Raw genomic sequence first — 20092 nt, 5'->3', positions numbered from 1 at the left:
GCTACGAAGGTGCCTACCCGAATGGAAGAAAGACGTGATAAACCGTGACTTGGAATAGCATTTACTTAGTCTCTACCTAGAGATAATTGTATCATCACATTAAACACGGCAGTCTAGACAAGCAGCCAAACAGACAAACGCATCAACGAACAAAAACAGCAATTTCCTTTATACGTACCAAACTGCCGTATCCGCTTGCATTACTTGCGCCATTAGCAATGTATCTAGGCTAGGTATGTACCTATCTACCTGTGAAAAAAAAAGGTACAAAAATCTAGTAAGGTAGCCATTCTAAGCCAATTGCATCCGCTGGGCGTCCTCTCATGTTCTTGTCGTGCTCTTGTCGTGTCGTGTCCTATTACTATATTATACAGTGGTCGTCGCTCCCTTCTATGAATGCAATGCAAATGTAAAAGCAGAACAATAGCTGCATTACGCTATCCAGCTCTGTTCAAAACATGCCCATGGTGGTGCTTCGTCTCTACAGTCTAGGTTCGGAAATATCTATAGACAAGGCTGGCAGACTTCGTAAGGTGAACCCCAGAGTGAACTTTTGTCCTCCAGGACTCACAAGACAGGGAGCCACGTACTCTCTAACACGTATGTATGATTTCCTTAGTATTTACTTAAGTGGGAAGTTTCGTAGCGCCTTAATGCTCTTGGTAAGGGGGCGGCGCGCCTGATGGCCCAGCAGCTGCCTGGGACATTGACTGGTCTGCCGGTAATGCTGGCAATGATGTCGACGGAACTGCCATGAACTGTGTCGCCTTCATCATCATCTTGGGGAAGTATTGCTGAATGAATGATTCACTGTAGTTTATTAGCTTCCAACTCTATAAAAACAGCCAACAAGCAGTAAGAACCTACGTATAATAACTGTGCTCAGAGTTATGGGGGTGAACGAGGTTGTGAGCCAATTCATGAGCGAGCACAACCCACCACCAGACAGCTGCCGAAGCTCTACCTTCTCCGGAGAGATGTTCCGCATGGAGTTGGATGAAGAACCGCAGATTACAGAAGATACTACCATTACGGTTAAATGCGATTGTGCCGCCGTCCTCATCGTAGAATATGTGCAGTGCCGTTCGATTGATCGAATATATGCTACCTACTTCCGTGAGGAGCGATGCAAATGTATTTATAGGGCCATGGTTCATCTGAAGAAACTGGCCTGGATCAAAATTCGGGATTGCGTTTGACACAAACACGCGCATACTATTTGAGGCCTCAGCCACGAGGTTGAGATCCTTTCCTATAGTATCATCACAATACGTGGCCTGCTCCTTGACTTCTCGAGTGGTTGGTGGAGAGAAGAGCTGCGAGGAATCGTGTGCTCGTGTTGACTTAACGGCATTGAGAAGATTCTGTTGAATGACGGCCGGATTTGTAACCTTGCCATTCTGACCATGCTTGGAGCCCGATGACTCGGCTGGTGGGAGCTTAACTGGATCGGGGTTGGAGCCCATAAATTTGTTCAAGTTGTCCTCTGCCTCGCTGGATGTATCAAATCCAAACCGCCTCGAGAGGTTTGAGAAAAGCCCTTTACTTTTTCTACCTTGTGTAGGTGTTGGGGCCAAGGCTGACGAATCATCGTCCTCGGGAGAGTCAAACCCGCCAGGCATACGCGGTAGTGACGTTGTGTTTTGTTCCCTCGCGGCGGCAGGTGTCACGGCTGTCTGGTTGTGTCTTCTGAATTCATCCTCCCGTTCTCTGATCCTAGCTTGCTCAGCCTCCAAGGCCTTACGTCTCTCTTCGTCAGCAATTCTAGCCTCGGCGGCTTTAGCTCTGAGGATACGGTCAACATTGTATCCACGAGCCCTTAAATCGAGCAAGTCGAGCTTCAGAAAAGGTTCAAAGAAGAAATAAGCCTGCTGATTTGGCCGATTCAGGAGAGGTTGACACACTGCTTGCCCGACCTGATACATATCGGGACGAGCAGACTCGGATGCGACGTAAAGAACCCAACCATTTGAGCTTTTCCTACTCGCAGCTGACCTTTTTTCTGTATGTGATCGGCTCTGGCCACGGAGCGATCGACGAAGTGAGATGGTTCTTACAACCTCCACAGTCAGATTCTTCTCAAGCCATTTCGCATCATGCTTGATGGCATCGCGTGTATATTTCGAATATTCGTGGATGAAGAGCTTTGACCGCTCGAGAACATGCTTCCGAAGCCAAACTGCACCATCCTGCTTTTCGTTTTGCGGCCCGATCTTAAGATCATCCTCTACGATGGTAGAAAGAGTTTGGGAGCCAAGGGCTATGTAGAAAGATTCCAAGACATCTTCTTCAGGCGCACATATCAGGTGATCTTTAAACAAACGGTAGCTGATGTAATCATCTAGAATGACAATGGTTGTCGGAGTAGCAAGCTGATAGTGCCTGATTGGTGGTGCTTCGTCTTCGGTGTCCGATACCTTCTCTTTGGCACCGCTGATTTCCTTAAAAGCCAGTAAAAATGGCGAAGACTTCATCTTTCTCCACAGCTCCTTGTCTCTTTTAAGAGTGGCCATGTCTTCAGCTAAGAATCTCAACAGGTTCAGGTACTTTTCCGAGCTCTGAAGAACGCTCAATAGCCTAGCCGGTTCACCAGCTGCTAACTGAGCGATTTCTAGTTTGGTCGGTTCGGTTTTCGAACCGCAAGCGGAAAGAAAAGCATTTGCGGAGTTGCCAAAGTCAACAAAGTCAAAAATCTCCTCATACATCGTCGAGCTACCTAGGTAACAATTGCGAGGGCTTAGGTGGAGAAAATTACTATCTTTCTCGTTTGCGCTGGATGTTTGGGAAAGCGACTGTCGTCTCTTGCGTGCGACTGGTACGATATAAGCATCACGAAGTTTAGTAATCGTGTTATTCCCCAGTTCGTTGATGCGGGTTGCGAAGTACCCGAATAGAGATACGGCTTCTTGAGGATTCTGGGGAGGCTTGCTGATGAGTTGCTCGACACATTCAGCAATGGGAGGATCTGCGGCTACGCCAAATTTCTAGTCTATGATTAGTATTCATATTTGACGGTTTAGCTTAACAGATTTTGCTGAAATCCACTTACAGAGGCATGAACATGCAATTCCTTCTTCAAGATGCTAAATCCCAAAGTGGCGGCGGCCTCGTTGGTAAAGCATTGATATGGGGCTACCAGCTGCTTAGGGTTCCCTTGCAGAGGGAGAAATGCCTTGGGCGTTGCCCCAATGTTAAAAGCTGAGTAACCGTTGCTATGATGGTAAGTAATAAAATAGTGCATAGCATTTGCCCTCGTTGCTTGATCTGGGGAAGCCATCATATCAACAAGCTCAGGGGCTGATGGGTATGGGCGTAAGCCCAAATCAGCCAAGAATCTCCCCTCCGGTGATCCCAGTCGTAAGTTACCACCCGGCCATTGAATGATCTTCAATTTAAGTGGTCGAAGCGGACCTCTGGGCTCATAGAGCTCCGAGACTTTATACAGCTGTGAGCTTGGTTTAGCTGACTCTAAACCGGGCTGTCCCGCTTCTGCTGGGCATATACGGGAGTCCTTGAGCTTTTTCAGGTCATCCTTCGGAATATCATTTCGTACTGACGCTAGATATTTAATGAGCTCAACATGACTCCATTTTGCCTCCCCAGAGCTAGTCTCGGCTGAACGATTGAGTAAACGTGTAAAGATGGTGTCCAAATCTACAGTCTTTCTAACGCCCATGGCAGTGAGAAATTTTTCCTTGAGGGCGGAACATCCCTCAATAGTTGGAAGATCATCAAACAATTTTACACTCTGGAAAAACGATTCGGCTGGCTTCCGCATGCCTAGCTTGGTTGGCATAACGGTATGGTTCTGAAGTAGCGCTGCGACAGTCCCTTTTGAGCTCTGGCTGAGGTTGTCCCACCCCCTTGATAAAACTGTCAGGATACGGATCGAAAAGTCGGGAGACTTGGTTAGATTTTGCTCATCGGGTCCCCTCGCGCGGGTGTCGACCAAAAATCGAACCCAGGGAACAATTTCAAGGGATTCCCAGCCTAGGGCTTGCAACTCATTCTCGGCACAATTTTTAGTGAGATCGTAGGGTATAGTTGTGGGTGGAATTGGCAAACCAGCCGGTATTTTGCTTGGGCTCAAGTAATTCTTGATGCTCCCTAGGGCAATGATACCACCTTGGTCGGTATTATCTTCACTGAGAAGACCCACCGCGACATCAAGCAGCCCGTCTTTGCTCGTTGGATCAAGTTCCCCTTGTAGAGCTTTCTTACTGGCCCATTGTACAAAACTGATGAGCTGGGCCTTGTTGAGCGGCTTTCCGGACAATTCTAATCGAACGTCATCCACGGTTATTGGGGATAGCAGGTCAAAATCAGCTAGTTTCTGCACAAATCCTGTAGTCCCAAGCTCAGGAGGAATGACTGGAATCCCGTCAACGAATTTGGCAAGCTCCTCAGAGCCAAGGCGGACTTTGTTAGTTGGCAGTACGCCTCGGCTGCTGTAAATTTCTACATAGGGCTTCTTGTATGATGTCCAGAAGGCTTCTTCGATTATCTGAGAAACATGGCCGCTGGGCGTGGAATCTCCAAAAGTGAAAGCCTTCAAGATGTGCAAAGCCTCGGGCATGTATTTAGCTACCTCCTTTGACGTGACACTGTTGCTTGATGTTTCTGCCGCTCGTTGCAACTTATCTTGCAATTCTGCCATCTCATTTGAAAAGGCTAGTCGGGTCATGATACCAGCTGCCCGTAACATTTCAATGTTCCATGTTCTCACCCATCTCGCGTTCAAGTCGATCGCCTCTCGCTCTACGGTGGGAATGACCGATGGTGCTGATATATGAATCCCCGCACCCGTAGTCTGTGTGGTAGGGAATCCGATGAAGATTCGCCCGCCCTTCTTGCTTGGGAGTACTGATGCAAAGACATTAGTAGCCTTGGACACGGCTTTGGAGCTTGTGGCACTCTCCGAGGCCTGCGTCTCGTCATACGAGGATGTCAATACCGATAATTTAGCTATTTTTGGCGGTGGTTTTTTAGTAGCCCTCTCTAGCTCCGCGGAGAAGTTGGAAGAAACAGACGTCCTTATAGCTGCTGTAGTTACTCTAAGGAATATGTTTGACGTCGAAACCACCGTGATGTCTTCCGATATGGTTTCTTGGGCTGCCCTCTCTTCCCTTACTACTTTGCTATTCTTCGATGTGGATGCGCTTGCAGTAAGCCTGTTAAAGAAACTGCGCAAAGATGGTATCTCCGAATTACCGAATCCATACGCTTCGCTTTTGGCTGCCGCAGCTACTTCCGGTTTCCATCCAATAGCGCTCATGAAAGAAGCATCAATCTGTGCGCTCGCGCGTTCGACACTCTGTACTTTCATGAGACGTTCCTTGGTGGTGGTTTCCACATCCCTCGACAGAGGAACATCGGCACTGGGACTGGTTTTCTTTTGTAGATGGAGAATCTTATAATCGTCGATCCAGAACTCGATGTGTTGAAGGGCTACAAATGTCAAACTAGTTGCTAAGAACTGGCTGACAGATAGTAGGTTCGGTAAGGTGGTGGTTGTGTTTCGATAATCCAGAACAAAGGCGGTGTCAGGGCTTTGCTGATCTTCGGGGAGCTGTAGTTTTCTGGTGAAGAGAGCGTTTCCTTTCCAGTAGAAAGCTATAGCCTCGTTGCCGGAGCTGACAAAAGGCTCTTCGCAGTCGGCGAAAACGCTGTAGAAGCCAACACCGAAAGCACCGATTTTGGTCTCGTCAGGGTTTCCCTCGGCAATTCTCTTCAGCCTTCCCCAGTCCGTCTTTGTGAATGGCTGGCCATTGTTCTGCACGACAAGTCGACGAAGGGTGTGGTTTGTGATGATATGTTTCAGGATTTCGGAGCGGTCTGTGGTGGTGGGTAAAGGTACTTGGGTCGAGGGAAGTGTTTCCCACTTGATCTTGACGGTGGTAGCCTGGGCGTCGGCGGCATTCTGGATGAGCTCGCGCAATGTTGTCCATTCTCCCGAATATCTTGCTAAAACCTTATCTATCAGGGCTCGAGTATCTACCGTTACTGCTTCCTCATCTTCGCCGTTGCTCAGGGCCGCAGCCCGAAGCCTTCCATAATCCATTGTCTGTTAGGTGGGTATGTAGTGCACACAGGTATCTAGCCTCTTAGTACAACATGACACTGAAATAACAAAGTGACACTTTAGCAAAAGGAAGATAGAAGTACAGATGTACGGATGTACGGATAGGCAGGTATCTATATGATTGCCAATCAAGGAACCTTGGAAGAATCGATTACCCTGTAGAAGACTCGACAAAATGAGTAGCAAACAGAAAAGCAAAAGCGCGGTGGCGATTGATTGTAAGACGATACAGCGTCAATGAGCATCAACTTTGCAGTGAGAATTTGACAAACTCAGGGTCGCTCAGGTAATTTCTAGAAATCAAAGAAATCAATAACTACCACGAGCGGGAATATTGAATGAAGATTGCCTAAGCGGTATGACGAGTTATCTATGAACGAATGGGCTGATTGAAAGAAAGACACGCGTAGGACTTTGTGGACCTCAACTGTTTTGATCTTTTATCTTCCTCTTTTTCTTTTTTAGTGACAAAGACAAGAAGGCAGTAGATGGCAATGGCAATGGCAACGGCAACAAACAACCTTGAATTCAAGTTGTAGTCGTACACACCAGTGACATATGCATGTGCAGGTAGTGCCAGGTACATAACTACAGGTATGTAGGTACATAGCACCTACCCAGACTTCGAGGAACAACTCGGAGCTGATTCGCCTTTCCGCTAAGAACTACAGCGTACTAGGTAGTACATTATGTACTCCATGACAATGCACGTTTCACCCCGGATTCAGATTGATCAATACGAGTGCATGTACCTAATACCAGACAGATTGTGTACCTCAAGACTGGCGCTAATCGTCAAATCGCTAAACCCCACTAACTCCGCGCTTAGCTACAGTGTATCAATCCTCGGACCTCCAACGAGGGAGGTCAGCGCATTGAACCAAGTGACCTGTACGGTAGTTACTCCGTACCTATCGATATCATTGATCTTGCCCAGTTGCACAGGGGTTGAAGTCCTAGAACATTGATTCGCCTACATAATGTGTCATCTGAGTCCAGATGTCTAACACCCTATTATTTCACAGCGTAAGATAAGTATGACTGCCCCGTGTTCACGAATGGGTTGGATACATCCATAGATCTAATTATTGGTATGTACCTAACCATGCTGTATGAAGTAACCTTTAGAACTGCCATTGGTTACCTAATCCGCGCCAGACCACTAGCAATTCTAGGATTGCATCAAGCGCACAATATGCATCTCAAGTTGTAGTTTTACGCCTATCATTCCTTTGATATCCGTGGGGACTTCTGCTTCGCCGTCGTTGTTCATCTCTCGATCTATGTTCATAAGCGTTCTTGCCATCTCTTCTACGTTCTGATTTCTCGGGAGTACGGGAACGGCTTCGTTCTCTTCGTTGCGTCCGTCCGTGCCTACGATCATCCCCCGCAGGACTATAGCTTCTTCGTCTTCGATGGCCATGTCTGTCACCTCTATCATCCCTATCGTCTCTCACTCTGTGCTTGTGGTGTGCATCGCTTCTCCTTTGTAATCGATCCCGTTGTTTTTGCGCGTCGCGATCAACGCTCCTGCTCCTGCTCCTAGTTCTTCCATGATGTCTTGTTTTGCTTTTTATTGACTTATGAACATAATCTGTCGATCGGCTTTCGTCCTTGGCGATAGTTGTAGAATCGCCACCTCCTGTCGCACCCCGACCGCCGCTTACACCGACAGCGTTCGCGCCGGTAGCGTTCGCATCAATAGCCTTTCGGGAAGTAATAGGTAGCCCTAGCGCACGGGCAAGTGCGTCTTCCTCTGCCTCCTTTATTTGCCTGATCTCCTCTTTCCTCTCTCTCGCTGCCTTCTCTTGTTCCGTTTCGGTAGCAGATGCTGCTGTATCGTCGGCTTTTGCATACCAGGTGAGATCTCGACCTTTTGCCCATCGGCCAACAGGGGCTTTCAGACTGTGTCCTAGATAATTCTCTCGATGGGTCGAGCTGGCGACATCGTCCCAATTGAAATTGACCCCACCGCGTGACCCCGTCTTGCGGACGCTCGAGACGAGATCCATTATGGATTGTAAATTGCGAAACTGACTATTCGGTTTGAATTGGATGTGCGGCTGTATTACTCGAAACGAAGCGCTGTCTTTTTAGAGAAAAATCGAAGGCGATGTTGTAGGAATGAGATAGACTGATGAGGTACCTAGGTTAGGTAGATAGTTGACAACTTGAACTCGAGGTTGAGATCAAGTTTGGATTGAGATCGAGTTGTATTTGTATGTAGTTAAAGGAATGCTTTAATATTTAAGGCTGGCCATTCTACTGTATAAATGAATAGTGCACTATGCCCAGGTGGCAAGCAAAGCTAGCGTGGGATAGACCCGTAAAGATTACTGGGTAGGTACGCTAACACTGCAAGCGACTAGGCCGTTAATCCTTGTATTTTCCCATCGATAAGAGCTTCTTCCCCCACATGGGCAGCTTCAATGTTTAACATAAGCCCTTGAACTTTAACTACCTAACTAACTAACCTAACCTAACCTACATGTAGTAGCCTGCACGTCCTTTCTTTCAAGTTATCATTTCAGGTTCAAGGTTCCCTCTTCAAATCTTCTTCTCAGCTACAACTTTTAAATGTCTACAACACCTACGACGCTTCACTTCAAAGTCATTCGTCTCTAATCAACGACCAATTTGAGCAGCGAAAATGGCAACCGCAAATGACCCTTTGGATGAGATCCAATGGCGCCACAAACCCTTGCTACAATCAATGGGTGGACTACATTCAAATACGGTGCTTTTCTACTTCGCAGAATCACCCTTCTTCGATCGCACCTCGAACAACTCGTTCGTCTACAACCAAGCTAGATTCAATGAGAACATGTTGTACCTAATCATGAACCGTGAGAATTTCGAGGGTCGCCTACGAGAGATGTCCGGCTTGGAATACATCGTCGCTCAAGAGCCCGCGGAGATGGGTCCTGGTATGGGCACCGGTGTCTGGGTCATCCACAAGCAGACGCGTCGCAAGCGAGACCCTGAGGATGAGATTACCGTTCATGCGGCATACTATATTGTTGGGGAGAATATATACATGGCACCTACGCTAGCTGATATTTTGAGTCACAATATGGTAGGCAACTAAACTTCTCGTTTTGCTGGCCTACGAGACTCCCAAGACTGACCGGTCGATGTAGATTTTCATTGCCTCATCACTACGCAAGTGCTTCTCCATTGCAGACGATGCGCGAACTTGGTCGCCCGCTCTCGGTCACGGCTACAAAATTACACCAAGTACCAATAACGCCAAAATTCAAGGGCTAGAATCGAAGGGTACAACACCAATGCCCGAAGTCCCAGGAAGCAAATCCAGTCCCGAACAGAAGAAGTCCATTCGGTCTGCCCCCGACTCCAGCTTGGCAGAACACTCGTTCTTTATCCATATGCAGTATGGCGGCGAGTACATGGACGAGAATCCTATCACCGGCAAGCCCGGCGAATTCCACCTCAGCTCAACTGGACGGAAAGAAAAATTACAGCCGCCAAGCCTACCAAATCTCAACACAACTTTTAAAACCTCTACAGCCACTGAACCAGATAAGAAGGATACAAAGGGCGACAAGACGCCGAAGACCCCCACGGGACAGTCAAAACTTAAGCGGAAGAGAAGCAAGGCGGGTACGACGCCCACTGCTGCATAGACAGAGAACTAAAGCAATGAATGGATGATAAAATGTAAGATGTCCCGTAAGGTAGAGGCGGTTTTCCTTTACAGTGATAGGCGTTAAGGAACTGGAAAATCACGGATTGATACCCAGAATGCCTTAACCTTTTTGTACTTGGAGGTACGTAGGTAGGCAGGTTTGCTACAAAATAGGGGATACAAAGAGGCAGCCAGATACGCAGCCAGATACTAATTCCAATCATACCAACACCTCATATGATTTGGCAGCAGACCTGATTTCAAGGAATATGATACACTAATCACGTAGGTACCCATTATTCTTTGGATTCTACTGATTCATAGGCGGCTGGATGATAGATACCTATAGATGAAGTGCATACATAGGTGCCTACCTCACACGTCTCTTTAACCTCTTTGATGTACGATAATTCCATTCGTGTAATAAGCAGGATTCGTCCTAAACTCGCTTTAATCCTCTTTTCAAAAGCGGGCTTTCCTGAACCTTGACCCAATCGTGTAGCATGAGGGAGTTCATCTCGCTCAGCCGGACCTCTTCTCCGCCTCTCACCCTCATATCACTCTCGTACTCATTGATTAGTTCAGCTTGCGACCGACCTTCTGGGCTACTCAGCAATTCGGTGATCTTGAAAGCATCGGTAATTGCATGGTTTAGTCCTTGTCCACGATCTATCCCGGGTACAATATTTATTAGATATATGCATACCAGGGAAGGTAGGTAAGTAGGGAGGTATGTGCCAAACTTGGATACAAACTTACGATATGTCATGGGGTGTGCCGCGTCACCTATCAACGTAACCAGGCCACCATGGTTATCCCACGCGTGCTCAGGCAAGCTAGGGTCCCAATTCCCGTTCTGGACATGGTAGGCCGCGGTGTGGTCGTCGGGGAGCGCGTCGAGGCAGCTGCGCAGCGGATCTACAAACCCGGCGCCCTTCTCCTTGATCTGGCGTATGCGGCCGGCGATGTCCATCCCAGCCTCCTTGTCCTGCTCCTCGACGCTGTACGGCCACGAGACGTAGAACATGAACTGCCACCGCTCCGGCGCGTCCTTGTCCTTGGCGTCTAGTATCGCGAACAACCCCGCCTTGTCGTCGGGGTGCAGGATGACGTTGACGATCGGGTGTCCGCTGTTGCGCAGCCGCAGCGCCTCCTCCCGCGGGAACGACATCGTCACGAACGTCGCCACGAGCGGCAGCCGCTTGAGCTGCGTGCGCTCCTCCCCGACCAGCAGGCTGCGCACCGTGCTATGGCTGCCGTCCGCCCCGACGATTAGCCTCCCCATCTCCTGCGTGCCGTCGGCAAAGTACGCCGTAGCGCTGCGGCCATCCTCCGCGTACGCGACGCGCGCGAGCGTCTTGTTGAACTGCACGTCGAGCACGCCCTCGACCAGCAGCGCGCGCAGCCGCGACCGCAGCAGGCGGTGCATGTCGGGGATCACGACCTCGCCGATGCGCTCGCCCGTCGCGCCGTTCAGGATCGGCCCGCTCTCGACCTCCTTAAGCGGCAGGTACGGGTCCACGAGCACGCTGTTGATCCGGCTGTACTTCTCGGCCCCCATCTGCGCCGCCAGCATCGGCATCGACCAGTGCCCGTTTATGCCCCAGTCGCGCCCGTGGCGCGGCGCGATCGAGGCGTCTTTCTCGAAGATCTTGTACGGGATGCCTTTCTGGTGGTTGGGAAGTTTTAGCTGGCACGGTGGGATAAGATATAAAGGGGTAGATAGGGACAAGGAGGGCTTACTAGGTGGAGGCCATGAGCTAGGGTTAGGCCGCTGGAGCCTAGTTCATATTGAGATAAGCAATGGGTGTTTTTCTTATATACCTAGGTAGGTCGAACTATTTTATACTAAAAATTGAAAAGGGGGGAAAGGGGGGAAAGGGTTCTCTTACCAGATCCGATGATGAGAACAGGTAGTGATTTATCGTTTTCCGCCATTTTTATTCTTTTTATGCTGACTTGAGACTTGAATGAAACAATAAGAAGCTATCGTGCTCGCTCCAAATGAGAGTCTTTTTTATTCTTTTTATCTATCCAAGCTGTGGGTTGAAGGAATTGGACGATGAGTAACTAATGCGGAGGTGAGTAATCCCCGTCTGTATACAGACATGTATGAGGTACTACAGGCAATCTATTTTCGTTCCGGTCTCCTCAAAGCTGGGGTCTGTGTGGGAATTCCTCATACATAATATGTTGGTTGATAGGCATGTCGAACGTGAAGACCTCATTTCCCCTCTCCCATTCTACGTGCCATACATCCGATATATCGTATGTCACATTTACGCCGTTCAGCTCAGTCGGTGTATCCAAATAAAATGTCCTCCCGCTTTGGGTATTTTGGTTGCCGATGAGTCATGAGAAGGTCGTGCTTCCGGTTTTGCTACTGCCTATACCCGCTCGGTGGACTCTCCTATCGGGTCCGAGTTCATTCGGCTTTCCGGAGATCACCACTTTCAAGACGAGCCAGCAGTGTTGTTCCAATATTCTCGCCGTATGACACGACCCCTGTACGTACAGATACCGACTACATAAGCTGTTTAACATTTCTTTAGGGATCAGCCCATGCTGACGACAGACTATCGTGCTCCACAGTGATATACCGTACGCTCTATCTGACATCTGTTAATCAAGCTTTTATTCAAGCTTTTATCCGAAGGGAGCTATGTAATTGGCTATCATGCGGGAGGGTTGATGACGCCTGTATACATACCTGCGCTGCTGTCTGATAGAACCCCCCTGCCGACGCCTGCTAGGGTCTTGACTGTGATGAATGATGCTTCATTTGCAGGGCGAATCTCGTTCATGCTAACAAGACGTATCTCAAGCCCTTGGCCTAGGATGCAGAGGCATGCGCCAATGGTGATCCATACTTTAGCTCGTCTCTAATAGTGCATCAAAAGCAACGGCTAGTGAGGCTATTTGAAGGGCCACCCGGAGCGAGTTACTGTGAGGATTCTTATGTTAGGCTAAACTATGCAAGCAATGACTAAGTACCCAGTGGCACACTTACTCAATCCTTGTTGCGTGGCCGGCGGAGAAATGCGCTGCTACCTGAAGATAACTCGGGAAGGAGGCCGAAAACAAGGAGTAGAGGGATTGCGGCTATGGGGCGGACGATCGCCCACATCCCGTATCCCCACCTCCGAGTTGACATGGTTAGAAACGCAGCAGCGATCGTTCCAAGGTAGAGAGTAGGGATACTGCTGATACTGTCCAGAGCGAAAGCCACAGACCACGGTTCCTAAGACTAGTGAGATCTGATATGAAGATTTGCTGTGTGATACCAAACCCAACGATACCAACCCTAGGTATAAGAAACTAGAATCATTAGTAAGTACCCAAATCCTTCCAACTCTGGAAACTTACGAGATACGACTCTACGTTCTGTCATGCAGCATATAGGATCAGAGATATCGGTAAAAGGCCGATGGAGAAGGCGAAGAATTCGACACGGCCAATAATCTTGGCACACGTAGTGACTCCTAAGTCAGCAATCATCCTTTTAGAGCATATGTAGGAAAAGATGAGTAACTCACATCTGATAACTTCGCTACGATAGGATAAGAAGCAAGCTTGCGATAGACCCCTCAACCCGAGAGGCGCTGAGGAGCGAGTGGCCCTTGAAGGAGCTCGTTGCGTATGCGCTATACGTTGGGTTAGAGTAGTTGTTGAAGGCAATATTAAGGGCGTGATGTATAACCTACCATGGAATTAGTTTTCAAGCTCAAATCAATTTAATCTGGGTCAGTATCTGCCACAGGAGGTACAAAACCCCAAGAAGGCCGAGATGATCCGTTTTCGAGGCGCACTTTTTTTCAGCTGATCGAACTAAACTACACCGGCAGACTTCTCAAAACCGTTGTTTTCGCCTCTGCCGTGTACTATTTCTTCCTGTACGCTTGTCATCTTGGCTTGGGTGAGTGGTGGGCTTCGACAGCCCCCGAGAGTTACATAGAGGCTCACAGCACACCTGACACTCGGCTAGCAGGCACACAATAGGGGCAGGATTTATTCATTTTTTACGTATCATCTTCTCCCCCTGATGTCCTTCCCATTATACACGTCATATTCTGAACAGCGACTAACCTAGGCTAGGCTTCTCCCAACTACCAATGCGTGTTCACCTTGAAGTAAAATCTCACAGCACGAATAAGGAAGCCTACACCAACCCATTTTCAATCAGCTATCTTGCCCATCTAATCTAATCAGATCCGCCTAGTGGCAAGGACTACGGGCTTGGCGATCTCCCTTAGTGGAGCTCACTAGGTTGGTTAAGCTCTAGCCCCTTTCCGCTCTCAGGATGAGGTGCGAAATTAGTCCGCTTTCCTCCCATCTGCTTCCGATTCCTGGGACCGAGTTAACTTGTTGCTATCATGAAAGACCTATATATTATAACTTATTGCACGAAATATGGCAGGGAGTACCGTGGTATTATGCATCGCTTTTCCATATAGGGGCAATGTAAGCGAAGATCTGCTTTGCACGTCTAGATTCGGCCTGTCCTAGATCTAGATAATGACCGATTTCGGATGACCTCAATCTGGATCTACTCGAACAAGTTGCCTCGGGTTAGATGTTAATCTAGACTTGCGTGACACGCGCGGTTCCAGCAGAGTTATGATATCTCGACGAGGAAATTTACAAGGTAACGTGCTAGTCGTATTGAAGCTCATAATACGTGGTAAGAACCTAGAATGATAACCATAAGTCAAATCGATAATAAGTGCAATGGGAGTATATTTAAATGAGTAAAAACCAAGAAACACCTCAAGTCTGAAATGGCCAATCCTCGAAAAAGGTAACGAGTCCTCTATTTAGTGAGCATGACACCACTGTACCATGATCTTCACCTTCGTACGCATGAGATGAGATGTTCCTAAAGTCACCAGTGACCACGAGCCGACAATACATATCACGTACATTGTCCACCATGCGCAACTCCCCATGTATCCGTCTCCTTCTTTCATACATATCACTGGACTCTCCACGGCGCCGAGGTGGATTCTGTTCTTGGCCACCCACAAACAGCATGAGGGACGGTCCTCGTAAGCTGTCATCGCTCGTACTCATCCGTCTGAATGAAGCTTCTTCTTTTAATATGAACTCCTCATTCCACCATATACTAGGACTACTAGCTATGAAGCAGTCGAAAGCATTCGGATGTGTAAAGAGCGCATGGAGACAGAATAGTCCGCCAAATGAATGACCGTAGAGCGCCTCCCTACCAACGGCCACGCCACGTCTGTCCAGCAACCGTTGGCAGACAAAGGGCCTGACACGGTCATTGATAAAGTCTAAGAATTGGTTGGCTCCCCCTTCGATCTCCGTGTTGTTCGGCGCCGGTGGTGTGAAGTCCCAGGCCCTCCTAGCATTGAAGAGATGGTCTGAATGTGGTGGGATCGGGTAGCCGATGGCCACGACAACACCGGCTGGGAAGGAAGACAGCCCTAGTGAGAGTCTCCTTTGCAGTGCTTCAAGCGCGGTGAGGAAAACTGAGTTCCCATCTAGCAAGTAGCTAAGTTATTTTTTGTTAGATATAGGTAAATTTGTATATTATTCTCGGTAGTGAAATATATAACTTACATAACAGGCACTCCGTTATCGCCGGAAGAGCATGTGCTCTCGGGCCAGTCACGGGGGAATCCAATTTGTATGAGGTATTCCTGCCCGTATTTGTTCTTGAGAGACCACTCTTCAGCAGAGCCAAGATTAATGGCGTTGGCCCAGGTTAGCATCGTTCTATATATAGGTCTGTTGCTTGACGTGATAAGTTATCATGAAGAAATAGAGGGAAAAAAAATGAATTTCACCAGGTCCGGGTAAATTAGTCTGCAGGTATAGCCCACGTGTATTCCGGCTGCTCTTGGCAATGGAAGGCTAACAACCTTGAAACATAGCTCCTGGTATGTAAGTCCCTTGACCCACCAGAGGAGAATAGAGTCTAGTGGAGAAGGCAAGACTATACAGGATCGTCAGGTACAAATTTATTACTACATAGGAATAGCTGTCTCTACATATTCAACTATGAAAGCTGTTTTACAGTAAGCAGCCTTAAAGGGGAGTAATTCCCATATACCTAAGTTTGTACAAAGTAGAAACCCAAATTCCAAATACCTAAGAAAAGATAAGGCAACAGTTAACTAGCTATTTTACGTCAAGTGGCTCATATTGAGATGGTGTTGTACGAGGTTTTCTTTTTGTCGTCCTTGTCATATGCCGTTACAGTTTGACTCGCTTCATTAACACAAGTTAGCAACTATTATTTTCTCTTATAATTATCGTCCTCCCTTGTCTAAAGCAGTTACGTACCTTCAATAGCTTTAACGCCCGGATCATGTCGAATCTTATCTTCGAGAATCTTTCGGTCAGGCAGAGTGATGCCGTAGGTGTTTATGAGTTTGAAATATTTGAAGTGATCCTCGGTCTCCTTGGAAAGGTCGACCCCGATAGTCTTGAAGTGCTCCTCCAGGGTGTGGTTTTGCTTGAGCATGACTAACCATCGATTTCCCACTGCCCCGTCAACCGGCTCACGTATCGGGGCTAACCACTCGGGCTGACTGGGGGCGGGAAGTGCAAATACTGCCCCGGCGAGCAACACCAACGACGTAAGGAACTTCATCTTTTCGATTTTCTAATGGGATGGAAATATAGTACGAGTGTTATTTAGTGCAATTTGAGAGTCAAAAGAAAAGCATTCAACTATTTGAAATCTATAAGTGTTAGACGGTGCAGTATCATCATTTATAAGTGCTGGCCAAGAGCCTGTGCCATAAATATTGAGGCTTTCTTAAGGATCACGGATGCTATAAAATGTCTTATAACACTAGGCCTACCACAGCTTGAAAATCAGAATATCAATCCTGTTGGAAGTAGAAAAGGTACTTTCCTTCCTTTCTTTAGTATAGACTGTACATCATTAACCTTATTCATCTAAGCTTGTCTTTACCGTTGAGGCGTTTGTGCGGCACGGCGTGGCGCATCTACAGGTTCCATATACCCGGTACTAGATTTAGAAATCTGACTAGGATAAGGTCGATCGATTCGGTGACGTGTGAAGAAGTTCATAATAAGGATCCCTGAAGGGTTGAGAATGTCATGAGGCTGTAGACCTAAGGCATATAGAATCACGTGACACCCCCTGGGGTCTACAAACTCTTAAGGACTGAAGTGTCGCTTGACGAAACTACGTTGGATTTTATATAGAGTCTTCATAGGGGGGCTAAGATGCTGTTGATGAGCTTCACTTTGAATGGAACAGAAATAAACTGGAGTACGTCCAATAGTGCTATACTTGGTACAGGTTGGGGAAAGTTCACAGATTCACTGCTAGTCAGGGAAGAGTAGAGTTCTCTAAGGTTGTAGTAGGACTAAAGTATTAAATATGATAAGTCCCCACTAGTAATTAACTACGTCGGTAAGTAGATAGTTAATGAAATTTCTTGCAATAATAGGGGGCGTCACGTACAGCCGTGAAAAAGGTTGCAATACTCAACATTTTCAAAGATTTCACGACGCTCGCTCTTGAAAGCCTCTCTGGTCATAATTTACTGTTTCGCTCTATAGCTCCTTGAAGAGGTATCTATTAGTTAGTGAGGTACAGATTGAATAAAGTAATATCAGGGGCTTCGGTAGAATAAGTACCAGTTCCCTCTGTGCATAAGAGAGCAAGCCTCGCCCCCCTTACGTTTATAGATATGCATTACCCTAGTTCCTGAACCCCCATATACCCCTATATACTATTTACATTCATCTTCTATAAGATGATGTGAGCCGGCACTTGCTCAGCATAGACAGGCATCCAGGTAGTTACTGAGTGCCTACCGAGTACCCAATCTCCAGTAACTAGCTCACGGCCCTGACAGGGATAGACTATGATTCTATCATAAATCTAGAGGCTATTCCATCCCCCCCAATCGCAACTTCGAATATGTATGATAAACAGGACATGCATAGCCTTCTCAGTCGAGGATGAAGGCCTCCCGGCGATAATTTGTAAGTAGGTGGAAAATTAATTAGGTAGTATCAGGTCAATAAAATGCATTGTAGCGTCGGGCCAGCCGAGGCTCTTTTCCAGCTCCAGCATCATATAGTATTTCATGAGGCTTAGTTCCCAATGGGGCCAATTCGGTCCCGATACTGCAATGCTGCATTTTATCCCCCCTCGTGTATTTGCTCGGTGTGATATTGTCTACGACTCTACACATCGTAACTAATTCGCCTAAGGGGCTTCTTCTTACCGACGGTGAAGACTACCAATCATAACCTCCTCTCAAATCACTTACAGAAGCAGCACGATAAGCCAGTATATTAGGTAGGTAGCACACAAGATCACGATCACATGCAAAATCAGATACCGTCTATTTCAGCATAGCCTGCGTCTATTTTGAATTATAAGAACTTGCCTCTCCTGCTGAATGGCGATATACTTTAGACATCATTGAAATTTCTTCAGTTGCAACGAACGTGCAATACGGCGAATGGCAATTGTGGAAGTAAGGTTGACAGCGAACCAATGAAAGAATAATCTCGTACCAGTGGTGTGGTTGTGGCTTGGTCGACTCATTCTCCGGTCCAGGTATGACAGGTAAGGTACACAGGTAACCTTGAATAGGTTTACAAGTACCTATAATGCAATGTACAATATGCATGAACGTGACTGAGTTCCCAATTCCATATACCCCCATTGGACGAGGCCCGGCTAGGTAGCAAGTCAAAGCTAAGTATTCGGGCCGCGGGACTGCATCCGCTGACCAAAGCCACTCCAAGGGATCGTGCCTATCGTGTCATCTTCTACTAATACACAGTACGGGTAATACCAAACCAGGCTATCCCACCTGTCTCGCACGTGGGAATAATCGATCTGGGGGGGTTGGTGGGTGGGTCGCAGGCGCCTCTTCGTCTCAAGTTCCTACATAGTGTAAATGCACACACGCATACTACACGCATACCATACGCATACCACACGCATCGTACATATGTGGTGCATGCCGACTAGGTAACCAATGTATCGATGTATCTATATTATTACATGTACAATACATGTACCTACCTAGCTAACCTAGATCGATACATCTAGATGCACCCTCGCACAAAGAAACCCGTTTCGAAGTGGCTTGAGGCTCTACCTACCTAAGTACGTTGCTCTTCGATCTGTGGCGTCTCGTGAAGTTCAAAATTAGTAAGGCGGAGTTTGTTGGGGGCGGCTTGGTAGCTCTGCTATAGGCTGTTGCCAGCGTTCTTCAAGCTGCCCCAAAGCACTCGAGTTATCCAAGTAACGTAACAATCAGCTTTCTGCATACATACCGCCATATCACAACACGCTCCATTCCTGTAGCCTAAACGTCTTTGCATACCCGTTTACGAAGAAACAGTAAAATAATGATAATAAAAAAAGAAGAGAAAAAAACAAAATTCAGCGGCAAGCCTCTTTTCTCTCGCTTCTTATTATTTGCACTGCCTGATTACTCACGTGCTAGTGGCAATTGGATTTGAATAATTGGACAATCTATCCAGGTGAGATGTCTATCGTACGCCCATCGGTGGTTTTTCTATCATCGAGACTGAGGCTGACTTCCTCGGTATTCAGGTGTACGAATAGGTAAATTTCCAATCGACTAACTAAGGGGCACGTATATGTGAGTCAGTACGAAACACTGGGTATTGTGCAACCCCCATTAGATTCCTTACTTAGTTGTCATAAGGCCTGTACGTAAGATTCTAGTTGCGTCTGCTATGTTTCGAAACATCAATACGGCGTAGGGCGTTATATTAGGCGGTTCTTTATGGCTCATCGAACCTCAGCCTGGGTTAAATTAGTGTCAATTCAAGACATTGAGCACGTGTAGGTAGTTTCCGAGAGGGAAAAAAAGGTTGAATCTAGGAATGAGTCGAGGCTTGTCCATCAGCCGTAAATCCCCCGTGTTCTTCTTCATCTTCTGATTGCCGATTATCATGTATGGGGTAACTCCGCCCCCGTGTTCCATGCCTCGGTATCTAATGAGTGAATGCGTAATTTTAGTCTTATATACCTGTACTACTACAAGCTGAATCACTTCAGATAGATACCTACCTATTAGGTTAGGCAAGTAGCTCTCAAACAACTTTCACATGAAAATCTATGTCAACATCAGTACGGCGTAGAGACATCAAACTATGCGGGAAATTAAGGCTAAATTGCTGTTTAGAAAGCTACCTATCTTTTGAGAGCAGTTGTCGGTATTCGTCTAATAAAATCTCTCGTGGCGATGTAACATGCGGCTTTCCAAACTTGAACTTTATGGTTGCTACCGAGGTATTCGTGCTGAGATATGATTTCATCGCCCAATTAGCTAGATTGGCTATTTCTGTCTTGAAGTTACCTAGGT

The 20092-nt window shown here is 47.2% G+C and overlaps 6 protein-coding genes across 6 annotated transcripts; 1 reads left to right on the top strand and 5 right to left on the bottom strand.

The window, feature by feature from the left end:
• Nucleotides 1-77: 77 nt before the first annotated feature.
• Nucleotides 78-6705, bottom strand: GGS25DRAFT_491956 (uncharacterized protein). The gene is made up of 3 exons (XM_049261142.1): nucleotides 3050-6705; nucleotides 868-2984; nucleotides 78-810 (listed from the first exon to the last, which is right to left on the bottom strand). The coding sequence occupies exons 1-3, from the start codon at nucleotides 6059-6061 to the stop codon at nucleotides 651-653; spliced, it is 5289 nt and encodes a 1762-aa protein (XP_049117007.1). The 5' UTR covers nucleotides 6062-6705; the 3' UTR covers nucleotides 78-650.
• A 146-nt stretch (nucleotides 6706-6851) lies between these two features.
• On the bottom strand, nucleotides 6852-8347 carry GGS25DRAFT_491954 (kinase phosphorylation protein-domain-containing protein). Its single transcript, XM_049261141.1, has one exon. The coding sequence runs from the start codon at nucleotides 8092-8094 to the stop codon at nucleotides 7285-7287; it is 810 nt and encodes a 269-aa protein (XP_049117006.1). The 5' UTR covers nucleotides 8095-8347; the 3' UTR covers nucleotides 6852-7284.
• Nucleotides 8348-8532: 185 nt separating this feature from the next.
• Nucleotides 8533-9912, top strand: GGS25DRAFT_293729 (MED6-domain-containing protein). Its single transcript, XM_049257586.1, has 2 exons — nucleotides 8533-9158; nucleotides 9223-9912. The coding sequence occupies exons 1-2, from the start codon at nucleotides 8733-8735 to the stop codon at nucleotides 9724-9726; spliced, it is 930 nt and encodes a 309-aa protein (XP_049117005.1). The 5' UTR covers nucleotides 8533-8732; the 3' UTR covers nucleotides 9727-9912.
• Nucleotides 9913-10167: 255 nt separating this feature from the next.
• Nucleotides 10168-11666, bottom strand: GGS25DRAFT_522038 (FAD/NAD(P)-binding domain-containing protein; the record flags this gene model as incomplete). The annotated part of the gene is made up of 4 exons (XM_049264155.1): nucleotides 10168-10397; nucleotides 10488-11397; nucleotides 11472-11509; nucleotides 11621-11666. 4 exons carry the CDS (start codon nucleotides 11664-11666, stop codon nucleotides 10168-10170), a joined length of 1224 nt encoding a protein of 407 aa, XP_049117004.1.
• A 1072-nt stretch (nucleotides 11667-12738) lies between these two features.
• GGS25DRAFT_531839 (Alpha/Beta hydrolase protein) lies at nucleotides 12739-15484 on the bottom strand (the record flags this gene model as incomplete). The annotated part of the gene is made up of 3 exons (XM_049265533.1): nucleotides 15312-15484; nucleotides 14649-15243; nucleotides 12739-12969 (listed from the first exon to the last, which is right to left on the bottom strand). The coding sequence occupies exons 1-3, from the start codon at nucleotides 15461-15463 to the stop codon at nucleotides 12739-12741; spliced, it is 978 nt and encodes a 325-aa protein (XP_049117003.1). The 5' UTR covers nucleotides 15464-15484.
• Nucleotides 15485-15842: 358 nt separating this feature from the next.
• GGS25DRAFT_293711 (uncharacterized protein) lies at nucleotides 15843-16552 on the bottom strand. The gene is made up of 2 exons (XM_049257585.1): nucleotides 16038-16552; nucleotides 15843-15962 (listed from the first exon to the last, which is right to left on the bottom strand). The coding sequence occupies exons 1-2, from the start codon at nucleotides 16345-16347 to the stop codon at nucleotides 15892-15894; spliced, it is 381 nt and encodes a 126-aa protein (XP_049117002.1). The 5' UTR covers nucleotides 16348-16552; the 3' UTR covers nucleotides 15843-15891.
• Nucleotides 16553-20092: the final 3540 nt, after the last annotated feature.

The sequence above is a fragment of the Hypoxylon fragiforme genome (assembly GCF_022984875.1).
Source record: "Hypoxylon fragiforme strain CBS 206.31 chromosome Unknown GGS25scaffold_5, whole genome shotgun sequence".
Classification (NCBI taxonomy): Eukaryota; Fungi; Ascomycota; class Sordariomycetes; order Xylariales; family Hypoxylaceae; genus Hypoxylon; species Hypoxylon fragiforme.
Note: the sequence above shows the minus strand (reverse complement) of the source record. Positions and strands in the feature narration are given on the sequence as shown.